Below are 12,599 nucleotides of genomic sequence, written 5' to 3' on the forward strand. Positions count from 1 at the left end.
AATATTGTCACTCAGTGAAGAGCACCAGAAGATCTCGAGGTCTTCTCAGGGAGCAGCTCCTGAGGTACATTCCTTACACCAGCTTTGGGAGAGGCCTCCAGTGCTCTGGTTCTGTTCTGAAGGGGCCCTCTTGTTATGGCAGTGCCAGCAAGGAGACCGGCTCTGACACAGCCGTTTATACTGCACAGATACAAGGACGTGAGAGCACTGTGGCAGTGTAAAGCGAGCAGGAATGAAAAGAGCACGCTGTGCTGCTGTCTGTGGCTGTACCTCCCCCAGACCCAGACAAGGTAGGAAGAGAGAACAGCTAAGGAAAAGTCTATTTAGAAAGCTTTTTAGGAAAATTTTAACCTACTCAGGAAATCTGATTCCATGTTTACATGAGTTCTTGGAGGGAGAAAATGGAAATTAGGAAGGAAATAAATTTTTATTTATAAGTTCGGTAATAGTTGTAGGACTATCTAACACACAAAATCAAACAATCAAAGATGCATAAAACATAAAAAACTATCACTGGGAAACCTGAGAGGAAGATGTGCACTTTATGGAAGCTGGAATAGTGCATATTGCAACACCTTCCTGAGAGCGTGCTTGATCTCCCTGTTCCTCATGCTGTAGATCATAGGGTTCAGTGTTGGAGGAACCACTGTGTACAGAAGTGCCACTGTCAGATCCAGGAGTGGGAAGGAAATAGTGGGGGGTTTCAGGTAGGCAAAAAAGGCAGTGCTGAGGAAGAGGGAGACCACGGCCAGGTGAGGGAGGCACGTGGAGAAGGCTTTGTGCCGTCCCTGCTCAGAGGGCATCCTCAGCACGGCAAGGAAGATCTGTACATAGGACACAACTATGAAAACAAAGCACCCGCAGTCTAAACTGATACTAAAAATGAGTAACAAAACTTCCCTGAGATTAGATTTTGAGCAGGAGAGCTTGAGGATCTGGGGGATTTCACAGAAAAATTGATTCACAACATTCCCTTGGCAGAGAGGCAGTGAAAACGTACTGGCAGTGTGCAGCAGGGAATAGAGAACTCCAGTGCCCCAGGCAGCTGCTGCCATGGTGGCACAAGCTCTGCTGTCCATCAAGGTCCCGTAGTGCAGGGGCTTGCAGATGGCAACGTAGCGGTCATAGGACATGATGGTGAGAAGGGAAAACTCTGCTGACATGAAGAAGACAAAGCAAAAGAGCTGTGCAGCACATCCTGCGTAGGAGATGGCCCTGGTGTCCCAGAGGGCGTTGGCCATGGCTTTGGGGAGAGTGGTGGAGATGCAGCCCAGGTCGAGGAGGGCCAGGTTGAGCAGGAAGAAGTACATGGGGGTGTGCAGGCGGCGGTCGCAGGCTACGGCTGTGCTGATGAGGCCGTTGCCCAGGAGGGCAGCCAGGTAAATGCCCAGCAAGAGCCAGAAGTGCAGGAGCTGCAGCTGCCGCGTGTCTGCCAACGGCAGCAGGAGGAACTCGCTGATGGAGCTGCTGTTGGGCATCTGCTGTTCCTGGGCTTGGAGTCCTGCTCAGAGTGCAGAAGATAATGACAATTCCAGACCATTCTCAGAGACGCCCCCAGTCCCAGCCTCTTTGCACTTCAATTGGTCTTAGAGAAATCTGCCTGTTTGCAGGATAAGTGCAATATTAAGTTCTGTAGAAAATAAACAGAGAAACAAACAAAAATATGATTCTGTACTTTTAGAAACAAGAGGTTGAAAGCACAACCTGTGTGACTGTTCAAAAAACAACAGATGGACTGAAGAAATATTGGAGAGTCTCAGAGCTGTGTTCAAAATTGACAGCCATTTTCAGATTTCTGCCTCCAATACTCTTTCAATCCCTCAGAACAGGAAATGGAAAATCTCTGCCTTGGCTCTCCTCTTGCAAAGTACCCTCACAAACATTCTGTTGTGCAGTGGAGCTGTGATCCCCTGCCCCAGGCAGCAGCTGTGGCAGCACAAGCCCTGCCGGGGGGCTCCTTCCCCCCACACGTCTCCCCACAGCGCCCTGGGCAGCTCCCCGGGCAGGCTGAGTGCTGAGCCTGGCAGGCGGCAGAGTCCCATAGCCGGCACACAGCCCCTGGGGCACAGCAGGGACCCTGCTCTGCAGGACAGCCCTGGGCACCCGCCTGCAGCCCCGGCTGCACAGCCTGCAGCCGTGCTGGGACATGCAGCTCTCAGGGCTGTGCTCTGAAGCTGCAGCACGGAAGCCCTCAGCTGGAGTAGAAGTCTTTATCCACAGTAAAGAACCCTGCAGTGCCTGCAGCCAGATCTGCTATGGGATGTCCCAGATTTGAATAAACCCTCTATGAAAAGCAGCTGCATGGTCTGCAGTGAGACTTACCTTGTCATGGTTTGTGGGCAATGCTCCTGCAGAGTGCTCACAGCCTTCTCACACCGTATACATCCTCCAAGCTCTCTCCAGTTTCTCTCCTTCTGTCACCTGCAGGCTGTGCTGTGCAGAAGAGCTGCTCCTGGGCACAGCTGTTTTTCTGCAGCTCTGCCCACTTGTATAAGCTCTTTGTGTCCCAGGAGCCCGACCCAGCTGATCAGCAGAGGATGTCATGTTTATCTTTCCCATTCGTGTCCCCAGAGATGTCCCTGGGTCTTCATGGACAACAGCTCCAGAAAAACAACAGCATCATGACTCTACTTCGAAATCTGTTGAATTAAGCACCAGATTTCAAGTGATCATTGACTGATTCCAGTAATGTGGTGATTCCTCCCAGAGAGTGTTTGCTGAAACAAAAGGGTACACAGACAAGGACAGGGAATCCTTGAATCACAGAATGACCAATGTTGGAAAAGTCCTAAAAGAACCTCCAATCCAGCAGTTCACCTATCACCAAGAGCTCCCATTAAACCATGTCCCTCAACACAACTTCTAGTCGTTCCTTGAACACCTCCAGGTGACTTGCAGAATCAAACTCCATAACCACAAAGTAGTTATAAAGCAGGTACGTTTAATAAGTGATGCGCACACACCCTGGTGCAAGGGGGTTAGTTCCACCTCACTTGCACACTGTTATCTACAAATATAGTAGCTACAAATATAGACTGAACTAATACATCATCAACAGTTGGCAGGAATTTGGATACATATTCATTACGTTTCTGAGACCCCATTAGCATGCATTCCCTCCCTCATCGCGCGTGTGTAGTGAGTAGTCGGGGTGGTCGTGAGATGAAGGCTCATCATCTTCCTCACTGTAAACTTTCAACCCTGCAGAAGGGGCAGCCCCCACACTGGTTCCAGTTGCTCTGTGGACATCAAATCACCTCCCTGTTCTTGGGCTGTTCCACCCTTATCTTTATGGCCTTCATCCCCCTTGTTATTCCAGACCCAGTGTCCACACTTACCATGCTACTAACAACTTTCACGTAAAATGTCTTTTCACACTCCTTGTTCCAGTTTCTGTGACAGTTTCTTCCTCTCCCTTAATGCAGGGCCCTTCTCTCACAGAATCACAGAATTAGAGGGGTTGGAAGGGAACTCTAGAGATCATCGAGTCCAACCCCCCTGCCAAAGCAGGCTCCCTAGACCACGTCGCACAGGTAGGTGTCCAGGCGGGTCTTGAATATCTCCAGAGAAGGAGACTCCACCACCTCCCTGGGCAGCCTGTTCCAGTGCTCCGTCACCCTCACTGTAAAGAAGTTCTTGCACACATTCGTGCGGAACTTCCTATGCTGAAGTTTCAGCCCATTGCCCCTAGTCCCGTCCCCACGCACTACTGAAAACAGACCAGCCTCACCACTATGGCTCCCACACTTCAGGTATTTATAAACCTGGATCAAGTCCCCTCTCAGCCTTCTTTTCTCAAGGCTAAACAGACCCAGTTCCCTAACTCTCTCCTCATAGGGGAGATGCTCCAGGCCCTTCACCATCTTTGTGGCCCTCCGCTGGACTCTTTCCAAGAGATCCCTGTCTTTTTTGTACTGGGGAGCCCAGAACTGGACACAGTATTCCAGATGAGGCCTCACCAGGGCAGATTAGAGGGGGAGGATCACCTCCTACCTGCTGGCCACGCTCTTTTTAATGCACCCCAGAATGCCATTGGCCTTTTTGGCTACAAGGGCACACTGCTGGCTCATGGCCAACCTGTCGTCCACCAGGACGCCCAGGTCCCTCTCAGCAGAGCTCCTCTCCAGCAGGTCTTCCCCCAGCCTGTCCTGGTGCATGCAGTTATTTTTACCGAGGTGTAAGACTCTACACTTGCTTTTGTTAAACCTCATCCAGTTTCATACTGCCCAGCTCTCAAGCCTGTCCAGACCTCACTGAATGGCAGCACAGCCTTCAGGAGTGTCAGACAATCCTCCCAACTTCGTGTCATCAGCAAACTTGCTGAGGGTGGTCACTATCCCCTCATCAAGGTCGTTGATGAAGATGTTGAACAAGACCAGACTCAGTACAGACCCCTGGGGGACACCGCTAGTCACAGGCCTCCAGCCAGACACCGCACCACCAACGACAACCCTCTGCACTCTGCCGGTCAGCCAATTGTCAATCCACTTCATCATCCATTCATCTATCCCTCACTTCCTCAGCTTTGTTATAAGGATGTCATGGGAGACAGTATCAAAAGCCTTACTGAAATCAAGGTAAACTACAACTAACGCTCTCCCCCCGTCTACCCAGCTAGTGACATCTTCATAAAAGGCCACCAGGTTGGTGGAGCACGACCTCCCGTTGTTGAACCCATGCTGACTACTCCTGATAACCTCCTTTACTCCCAGTTGCCTGGAAATAGCATCCAGCACAGGCTGTTCCACCACCTTCCCTGGGACTGAGGTGAGGCTGACTGGCCTATAATTACTCGGGTCTTCCTTCTTGCATTTTTTGAAGACCGGAGTGACATTGGCCATCGTCCCGTCTTCGACCAGCTTGACACCAGCCCTCGTGTTTTTCCTACAAGGGGGTGAGTCACCCTCCTCCTTCACCAAGGGCCAAGACTTTGGGGGCTTAGAAGCACACCCCTCTCCTTCAAGCAGAGGGACATTGCATATAGTCTCCATTTTGGTGGTCCCAGCTACAACCCCACCCCCCTTCATACCTAGTTTAAAGCCCTGTGGATGAACCTACCCAACTCTCTTTGTAAGATCCCTTTTAACCGGTGGGAGAAGCCACTCCTATCAGCTGTCAACCAGTCCAGTCTTGCGCAAACAGAGAGAAGGTCAAAAAGCCCGAACCCCTGCCGGGCACACCAATCTCGGTGCCAGCTATTGATCTGTTGGCCCATTATATTGAATCCCTCATTCTTCCCTGAAACAGGAGGGATAGAGGTGAACACAACCTGTGCTCCCGAACCCTTTACCTGTCTCCCCAAATCTCTGAAATCCTTTTTTCAGAGTCCTCATGGAAGTTCTGCCTAACTCATCACTACCAACTTGGAATAGTAATAGGGGATAGTAGTCAGTGGGGTGGACTAGGGAAGAAAGTTTCATCCTCACATCCTTAACCCGGGCACCCGGGAGGCAACGGACCTCCCTATGTAGAGGTTCTGGTCTACATATTGGCCCTTCTGCTCCCTTCAGCGCAGAGTCACCAATAACAATGACCCGTCGTTTTTTCTTAGTTGGTTAAGTTCCAATGGTGGGTGAAGAGTGGTTGGACTCGGGGGGCACCACCAACTGAGGAGTACCATCATCACCACCATAGTGCAGCTGTCCCTGCAAGAAAAATGACAGAGGTAATTATGGACCTGTCTCATTCCTGTTCCTGGTAAAATTATGGAGAAAGTGATGGTGAGAGTGATTGAAAAACACCAAAAGGACAATTCTATCACTGGTCACAGCCAACACAACTTCCAGAGGGGAAGATCCTGTTTCACTATAGATCTTTTGATTACAAGGTTATCCATTCAGTTGACCAAGGGACACCAGTGTGTTAGATGGTCACTATCAGGGTTCCCCAGGGCTCCATTTTAGGGCCGCTTCTCTTTCATGCTTTTGTGGATGAGTTGCATGCAGGACTAGAAGATGATATGAGCAAGTTTGCTGATGAGACCAGATGAGGAGGTGCTGTTATCTCCACTGAGGGTGGAGAGGACTTGCAGAGAGATGTGGACAAGTCAGAGAAGTGGGTACCAGTTGGTACTAAGCACCAAGTACATAAAGCATAACAAGAACAAGTGCCTGATTGTGCACCTGGGTAGGAGCAACCCTGGACATAAACACTGACTGGAAATGGGACACTGGAGAGCTGTCTGACTGAAAACGATTGGGGGTCATGGTCAACATCAAACTGAACGTGAGTCAGCAGTGTGACTAGGCAGCCAACAATCCACTGGAGTGCATCAAGCAAGGTATTACCAGCTGGGTGAGGGAAAGGATTGTCCCTCTCTGCTCTGCATTGCTACAGCCTCACCTGGAGCACTGGGTGCACTTCTGGGCACCGCAGAACATAAAGGACATCAAACTATGAGAGAGTGTGCAAAGGAGGGCACTGGAAATGAGAAATCTGAAGTTCAGAGTTTCATTGGGATTGACTGCTTGCTCAGACTGGGCCTTTCTCACATCCCACAGCCTGCAAGGACACACAGGGCACACATGCGACATGCACTTTACATCATCCTTGCACCCCATGCAGAGCCTGGGATCTTCTGTCCCTGTGTCTTTCATTTGACATCATACAGACCTCTATCCCACTGCCCAGGAAGGGCCCTGAGCCAACATGAGGGATAGGATCTCCCTGCCAAGGGTCTGGGAATCAGGGCTTGGCCTGTCTGCTTCGTATGGCAAAAGAGGGGTTTCTCAGCATCAGAGCCACCATGCCAGTGCCTTTGCCTGCCTGTAGTCATGGCTTCCAATTATCTGCTCTAACAAGTCCCTTGGGAAGCTTGCTTGTTAGTGTCCCTCAAAGGGCCCATTAATACTCCAAGAAACTTCACTGTTACTTCTGACTTTGTCTTGTTGAGCACTCTGTGCAAACTTCTCTCTGCACTGCACGTTGATGGACTCAGCATCAAATGAGCCCTGGGGCCCATTATAACCTAAAGAGCCTCCTGAGCCTTGTGCCTTCCTGTCATCCTCTTCAGGTTTTCAGAACTTGTACAGCAAAATGGAGAGATACCTGGAGAGAGCTCAAAGTGGCCGAATCCAGCTGGCGTTTATTGTTTATTTATTTATATTAGAGTTTAAACAAAACATTAAAGCAGCACTGTGCAACTGGTATCAATCCGGAATGTTCCCAATGAGTTCTGTTGTGTTACTGTGTGGGCAAATGTCCTCCTCAACCTCTGCATCCCACATCTGCTCACACTGGCCCCATGGGACTTGCATCAGTTTTCTCACATCACACTTCTCTGCAGCCACACACTCAGTGTTAAAACTCCTTTGCACCATCTTCAACTGGCTTTCCACAGAGAACCAGTGGCCAACAAACAGCAGGGAAGGTGTTGCAATTGAATGAACAGTAAAACACAGTGGTCAACTGCATGCCATGTCCATGCCGCTTCTATTGAAATTTGTCTTTCACAGGGAATATTTGTACAAGAAATGAGTTAGACACAGTCATGATGCTGCTGTCTTTCAGGAGCTGTTGGCCATGAGGACCCAGGGAAATCTCAGCGGAGAGGAGTGTGAAGGATGAAAATGTCATCCTATTCTGCTGGGCTGGGCTGGGCTTCTGGGACACAGGGAGCTCATACAAGTGGGCAGAGCTGCAGAGATAGAGCTGTGCCCAGGAGCAGCTCTTGTGCACAGCACAGCCTGCAGGTGACAGAAGGAGAGAAGAGAAAGGGGAGAGAGCTTGCAGGATGTGACTGGTGTGAGCAGGCTGTGAGCTCACTGCAGGAGCATTGTACACAAACCATGATAAGGTAAGTCTCATTGCAGTCCATGCAGCTGCTATCATAGAGGGTTAACTTAATCTGTGACATCCCATAGCAGATCTGGCTGCAGGCGCTGCATGTTTCTTTATTGTGGAAAAAGCCTTCTGCTCCAGCTGATGGCTTCCATGCTGCAGCATCAGAGCACAGCCCTGAGGGCTGCGTGTCCCAGCACAGCTGCAGGCTGTGCAGGCGGCGCTGCAAGCGGGTGCCCAGGGCTGTCGTGCAGAGCAGGGTCCCTGCTGTGCCCCAGGGGCTGTGTGCCGGCTATGGGACTCTGCCGCCTGCCAGGCTCAGCACTCAGCCTGCCCGGGGAGCTGCCCAGGGCGCTGCGGGGAGACGTGTGGGGAGAAGGAGCCCCCGGGCAGGGCTTGTGCTGCCACAGCTGCTGCCTGGGGCAGGGGATCACAGCTCCACTGCACAACAGAATGTTTGGGAGGGTACTTTGCAAGAGGAGAGCCAAGGCAGGGATTTTCCTTTTCCTCTTCTTAGCAAAGGCAGAAAGGATTGGAGGCAGAAATCTAAAAGGGGATGTCTGATTTAAAACACAGCGATGTTACTACCAAATATTTCTTCAATCAATCGCCTTTTTTTTTTTTTAAAGTTTTTGTTGTTTTCTGAAGACATTAATTGTGCACTTATCCTTCAAACAGGCATATTTGTCCAAGACAAATTGAAGTGAAAAGAGGTGGTGGGGGCTCTAAGACTAGATGGAGTAAAGATATGAGACGTGTAAACAGCTCTTAGGAGGAAAACAGACAGGAGGCTGGGATATGATAATGAAATGAGAAGAAAGTAAGATCTCCCTAATATTCTGCTCCATGAGAATGGTTAAGCTTGTGAAAATAAATTCAAGTTTTTTATTTAATTGATCATTTTCCAAATGGACACGAAAGATTTATAGTAAAGCAGGAGGAGTGTCTCTGAGAATGGTCTTGACTTGTCATTATCTTCTGCACTCTGAGCAGGACTCCAAGCCCAGCAACAGCAGATGCCCAACAGCAGCTCCATCAGCGAGTTCCTCCTGCTGCTGTTGGCAGACACGCGGCAGCTGCAGCTCCTGCACTTCTGGCTCTTGCTGGGCATCTACCTGGCTGCCCTCCTGGGCAACGGCCTCATCAGCACAGCCGTAGCCTGTGACCGCCGCCTGCACACCCCCATGTACTTCTTCCTGCTCAACCTGGCCCTCCTCGACCTGGGCTGCATCTCCACCACTCTCCCCAAAGCCATGGCCAACGCCCTCTGGGACACCAGGGCCATCTCCTACGCAGGATGTGCTGCACAGCTCTTTTTCTATTTCTTCTTTGCCTCAGCAGAGTATTCCCTTCTCACCATCATGTCCTATGACCGCTACGTTGCCATCTGCAAGCCCCTGCACTACGGGACCTTGATGGACAGCAGAGCTTGTGCCACCATGGCAGCAGCTGCCTGGGGCACTGGAGTTCTCTATTCCGTGCTGCACACTGCCAGTACGTTTTCACTGCCTCTCTGCCAAGGGAATGTTGTGAATCAATTTTTCTGTGAAATCCCCCAGATCCTCAAGCTCTCCTGCTCAAAATCAAATCTCAGGGAAGTTTTGTTGCTCATTTTTAGTATCAGTTTAGACTGCGGGTGCTTTGTTTTCATAGTTGTGTCCTATGTACAGATCTTCATGGCCGTGCTGAGGATGCCCTCTGAGCAGGGACGGCACAAAGCCTTCTCCACGTGCCTCCCTCACCTGGCCGTGGTCTCCCTCTTCCTCAGCACTGCCTTTTTTGCCTACCTGAAGCCCCCCACTATTTCCTTCCCACTCCTGGATCTGACAGTGGCTCTTCTGTACACAGTGGTTCCTCCAACACTGAACCCTATTATTTACAGCATGAGGAACAGGGAGATCAAGCACGCTCTCAGGAAGGTGTTGCAGTATGCACTATTCCAGCTTCCATAAAGTGCACATCTTCCTCTCAGGTTTCCCAGTGATAGTTTTTTATGTTTTATGCATCTTTGATTGTTTGATTTTGTGTGTTAGATAGTCCTACAACTATTACCGAACTTATAAATAAAAATTTATTTCCTTCCTAATTTCCATTTTCTCTCTCCAAGAACTCATGTAAACATGGAATCAGACTTCCTGAGTAGGTTAAAATTTTCCTAAAAAGCTTTCAAAATAGACTTTTCCTTAGCTGTTCTCTCTTCCTACCTTGTCTGGGTCTGGGGGAGGTACAGCCACAGACAGCAGCACAGCGTGCTCTTTTCATTCCTGCTCGCTTTACACTGCCACAGTGCTCTCAAGTCCTTGTATCTGTGCAGTATAAACGGCTGTGTCAGAGCTGGTCTCCTTGCTGGCACTGCCATAACATGAGGGCCCCTTCAGAACAGAACCAGAGCACTGGAGGCCTCTCCCAAAGCTGGTGTAAGGAATGTACCTCAGGAGCTGCTCCCTGAGAAGACCTCGAGAACTTCTGGTGCTCTTCACTGAGTGACAATATTATTTTTACAAGTCCTGAGGAGATCAGTTAGGGACTCGAGGCAGTGCACTGGTTTAGAATTTGCGTGCTGACTTAAAACTATTTACTAAGACAGAGAAAAAGAGAAGGATAATAATTATGACAAATATATATGCATACCATATATAATATATATATGGTATATTTTCACATATATACAATATATGCAGATGCAAATAGATATGTATAGATACTAATACGTGTACATATCTGTTAGCAAGTCCAGGACCTGCTGTAGGGTCTTTAACAGACACAGGCTTCACTGTAGGATCTGGAGTGGCTGCTGGGCTATTGCAGGAGCTGGAGCAACTGCAGAGTTTATTGCCAGAGCTGGAATGACCACAGGAACTGTGACTGAAGTTGGGGCAGCCACGAGTGACCACAGGGCTGTACCTCATGGCACAGTGCATCTTCCTTGGGAAGAATTTGATTCATTTTCTTATCACAATATTTGGAACAGCTGTGGGGACCTGAATCTCCTTTCAACCCTGGGCTTTTACATCTGGAGATGAGACACCCGCACTGATTGCCTCAGCTGAATGACGGCCCTGAAAAGGGGAATTCAGAGGGTCCCTGTCCTTGTCTGCATGTCTTCTTTGTTAAGGTCCAGAAGCAGAGCTTTCCAGATGAGGCATTTGCACTTCTGCTAGGCAAACACAATCTGTTGGGAGAAACTGATACAGTAAAACAGTTAATCTCATAGTCAAAAGTTAGGTATGTGGGCCCAAAAACAAGTAGGATGTGTAGTTAACATAAAGGAAGAACATCTGCATACTAATGGGAACACTGCCCAAAAGGTGTCCAGTACCAGACTACTCCTATCAAACATGACAGGGTAAAAAGGACAGAGCGAGGAAGACTTTGAGCCTCTGGGAGAAAGACGTTTGACTTCATCCCCATGACCACTGGAGGAAGACACCCCGCTACAAACAGTGCATGTGCCAGAGGGAGAGGCAGTATGTAAAAGAGTTACTGGAAACAATGAATAAGTAGTTGTGTTCCAGGAAATTTATTGAGTATGTATGAGCTTGGCTTTGAAATATGTAATGCTTCTACTTGCTAGTTTGCAAGACAGATGGAGTGATCCCCCTTTGCACCCGGAACCGAATAAATGCTTTCCTGCTTTATATTATAACACAGGTTTATAGAGTTTCATTCCTCAAGTCAATTTGGCAGCCCAGATGGGACCAGCTCTATTCGGCTGCAGGACCAGCTGAGAGGGGGGACACTTGTGGCGCACCCTGAGATTTCTCTGAAGGACTCCCTTCCTCACCTGATCACTGCAGGGACAGACAAGGACCATCCATAGGCGGACCGGGTATGTGTATGGTAAGGGGAGCCTGTAAGTCCTGAGGAGACATCCTACACAGGGTGCATCCATCCGTGCTGTCCCTAGGGAGGTGAGCTCACAGCTTAGTTTACCGGCTGGGGTAGGAAGAGTCCTAGGGGGAGTTCCTATGAAGGGGACCTGTAAGTCATATGCATGGAAACAAGAGCAAGTACGCTCTCCCAGGTGGCAGGCAATAGGACGGACCTAGGTTGGCCTCTCCTATGGGTATGGGATATAGTGGATATCCTGTCAAATGGTAGCCTGGGTTCTCCTTGCTGTAATCATGGGGCTTATAGGTTGTATGGACATTATTATCACCTGCTGTAAGTGTTCAGTACTGTGTATCTAATCATTACAGGTCAAGCTGACATGGAAAAAATCTTAAAGTTTGCAACTGGTCGACCAGGGTATGAGCTTTATTAATATTCCAGCTAGAAGACGTTGTCAACATTGTGTATATTGAATAAACCATGTTTTTTGATCTAAATGCCAGAGTGACTGTGGTGTGAGTGAGACACAGCATAGCTGTGGGGTGAGTGCCGAATCCCGACCGTGTTTCCTTCCATTTGAAAAGGAAATGGACAGAGACGGACGAAGTGAAAGACTCTGTGTTGTCTGTTCACACATAGGTACTTTCTGCTTGTATGTAGGAAGACGGGAGTTTGTACTCTATAGATTAGGAAGTGACCTGAGGAGAGGTGTACATTCCGCCCGACAAATGAGTGTCAACCCATTTATGTAATACTATGTACTGCTTGTGAGGAAGTGTGTGAGGGAGGTGGGTCAGTCAGTGCCGGTTCTGTGGTGAAGTGTTTATAACTGAACGACAGGGATTGTTAAGGGAAAGTTATATAGTATTAAGGGTGTTTATGGGAACTAAATAACAGTATTGTTTCACAAACTGCTTTGATGGTATAAGAAAGCATAATTGTTAATGGCATATGGAAGTGTATTTGAGGGTATGTGGAAGTGTAAATGA

The 12,599-nt window shown here is 49.0% G+C and overlaps 2 protein-coding genes across 2 annotated transcripts in view; one reads left to right on the top strand and one right to left on the bottom strand.

Annotated features, from left to right (window-relative positions):
* Positions 1 to 522: 522 nt before the first annotated feature.
* The window catches only part of LOC140265215 (olfactory receptor 14C36-like), a 64,800-nt gene continuing 52,723 nt past the window's right edge, over positions 523 to 12,599 (bottom strand). Inside the window, exon 2 of the mRNA XM_072361113.1 lies at positions 523 to 1,501. Coding sequence (XP_072217214.1) covers positions 543 to 1,501 — 959 coding nt within the window. The 3' untranslated portion in view covers positions 523 to 542. The remainder of the gene's footprint in view (positions 1,502 to 12,599) is intronic.
* Positions 8,796 to 9,731, top strand: LOC140265214 (olfactory receptor 14J1-like). Its single transcript, XM_072361112.1, has one exon. The coding sequence runs from the start codon at positions 8,796 to 8,798 to the stop codon at positions 9,729 to 9,731; it is 936 nt and encodes a 311-aa protein (XP_072217213.1).

This window comes from Excalfactoria chinensis, unplaced genomic scaffold (genome assembly GCF_039878825.1).
Source record: "Excalfactoria chinensis isolate bCotChi1 unplaced genomic scaffold, bCotChi1.hap2 Scaffold_71, whole genome shotgun sequence".
Classification (NCBI taxonomy): domain Eukaryota; kingdom Metazoa; phylum Chordata; class Aves; order Galliformes; family Phasianidae; genus Excalfactoria; species Excalfactoria chinensis.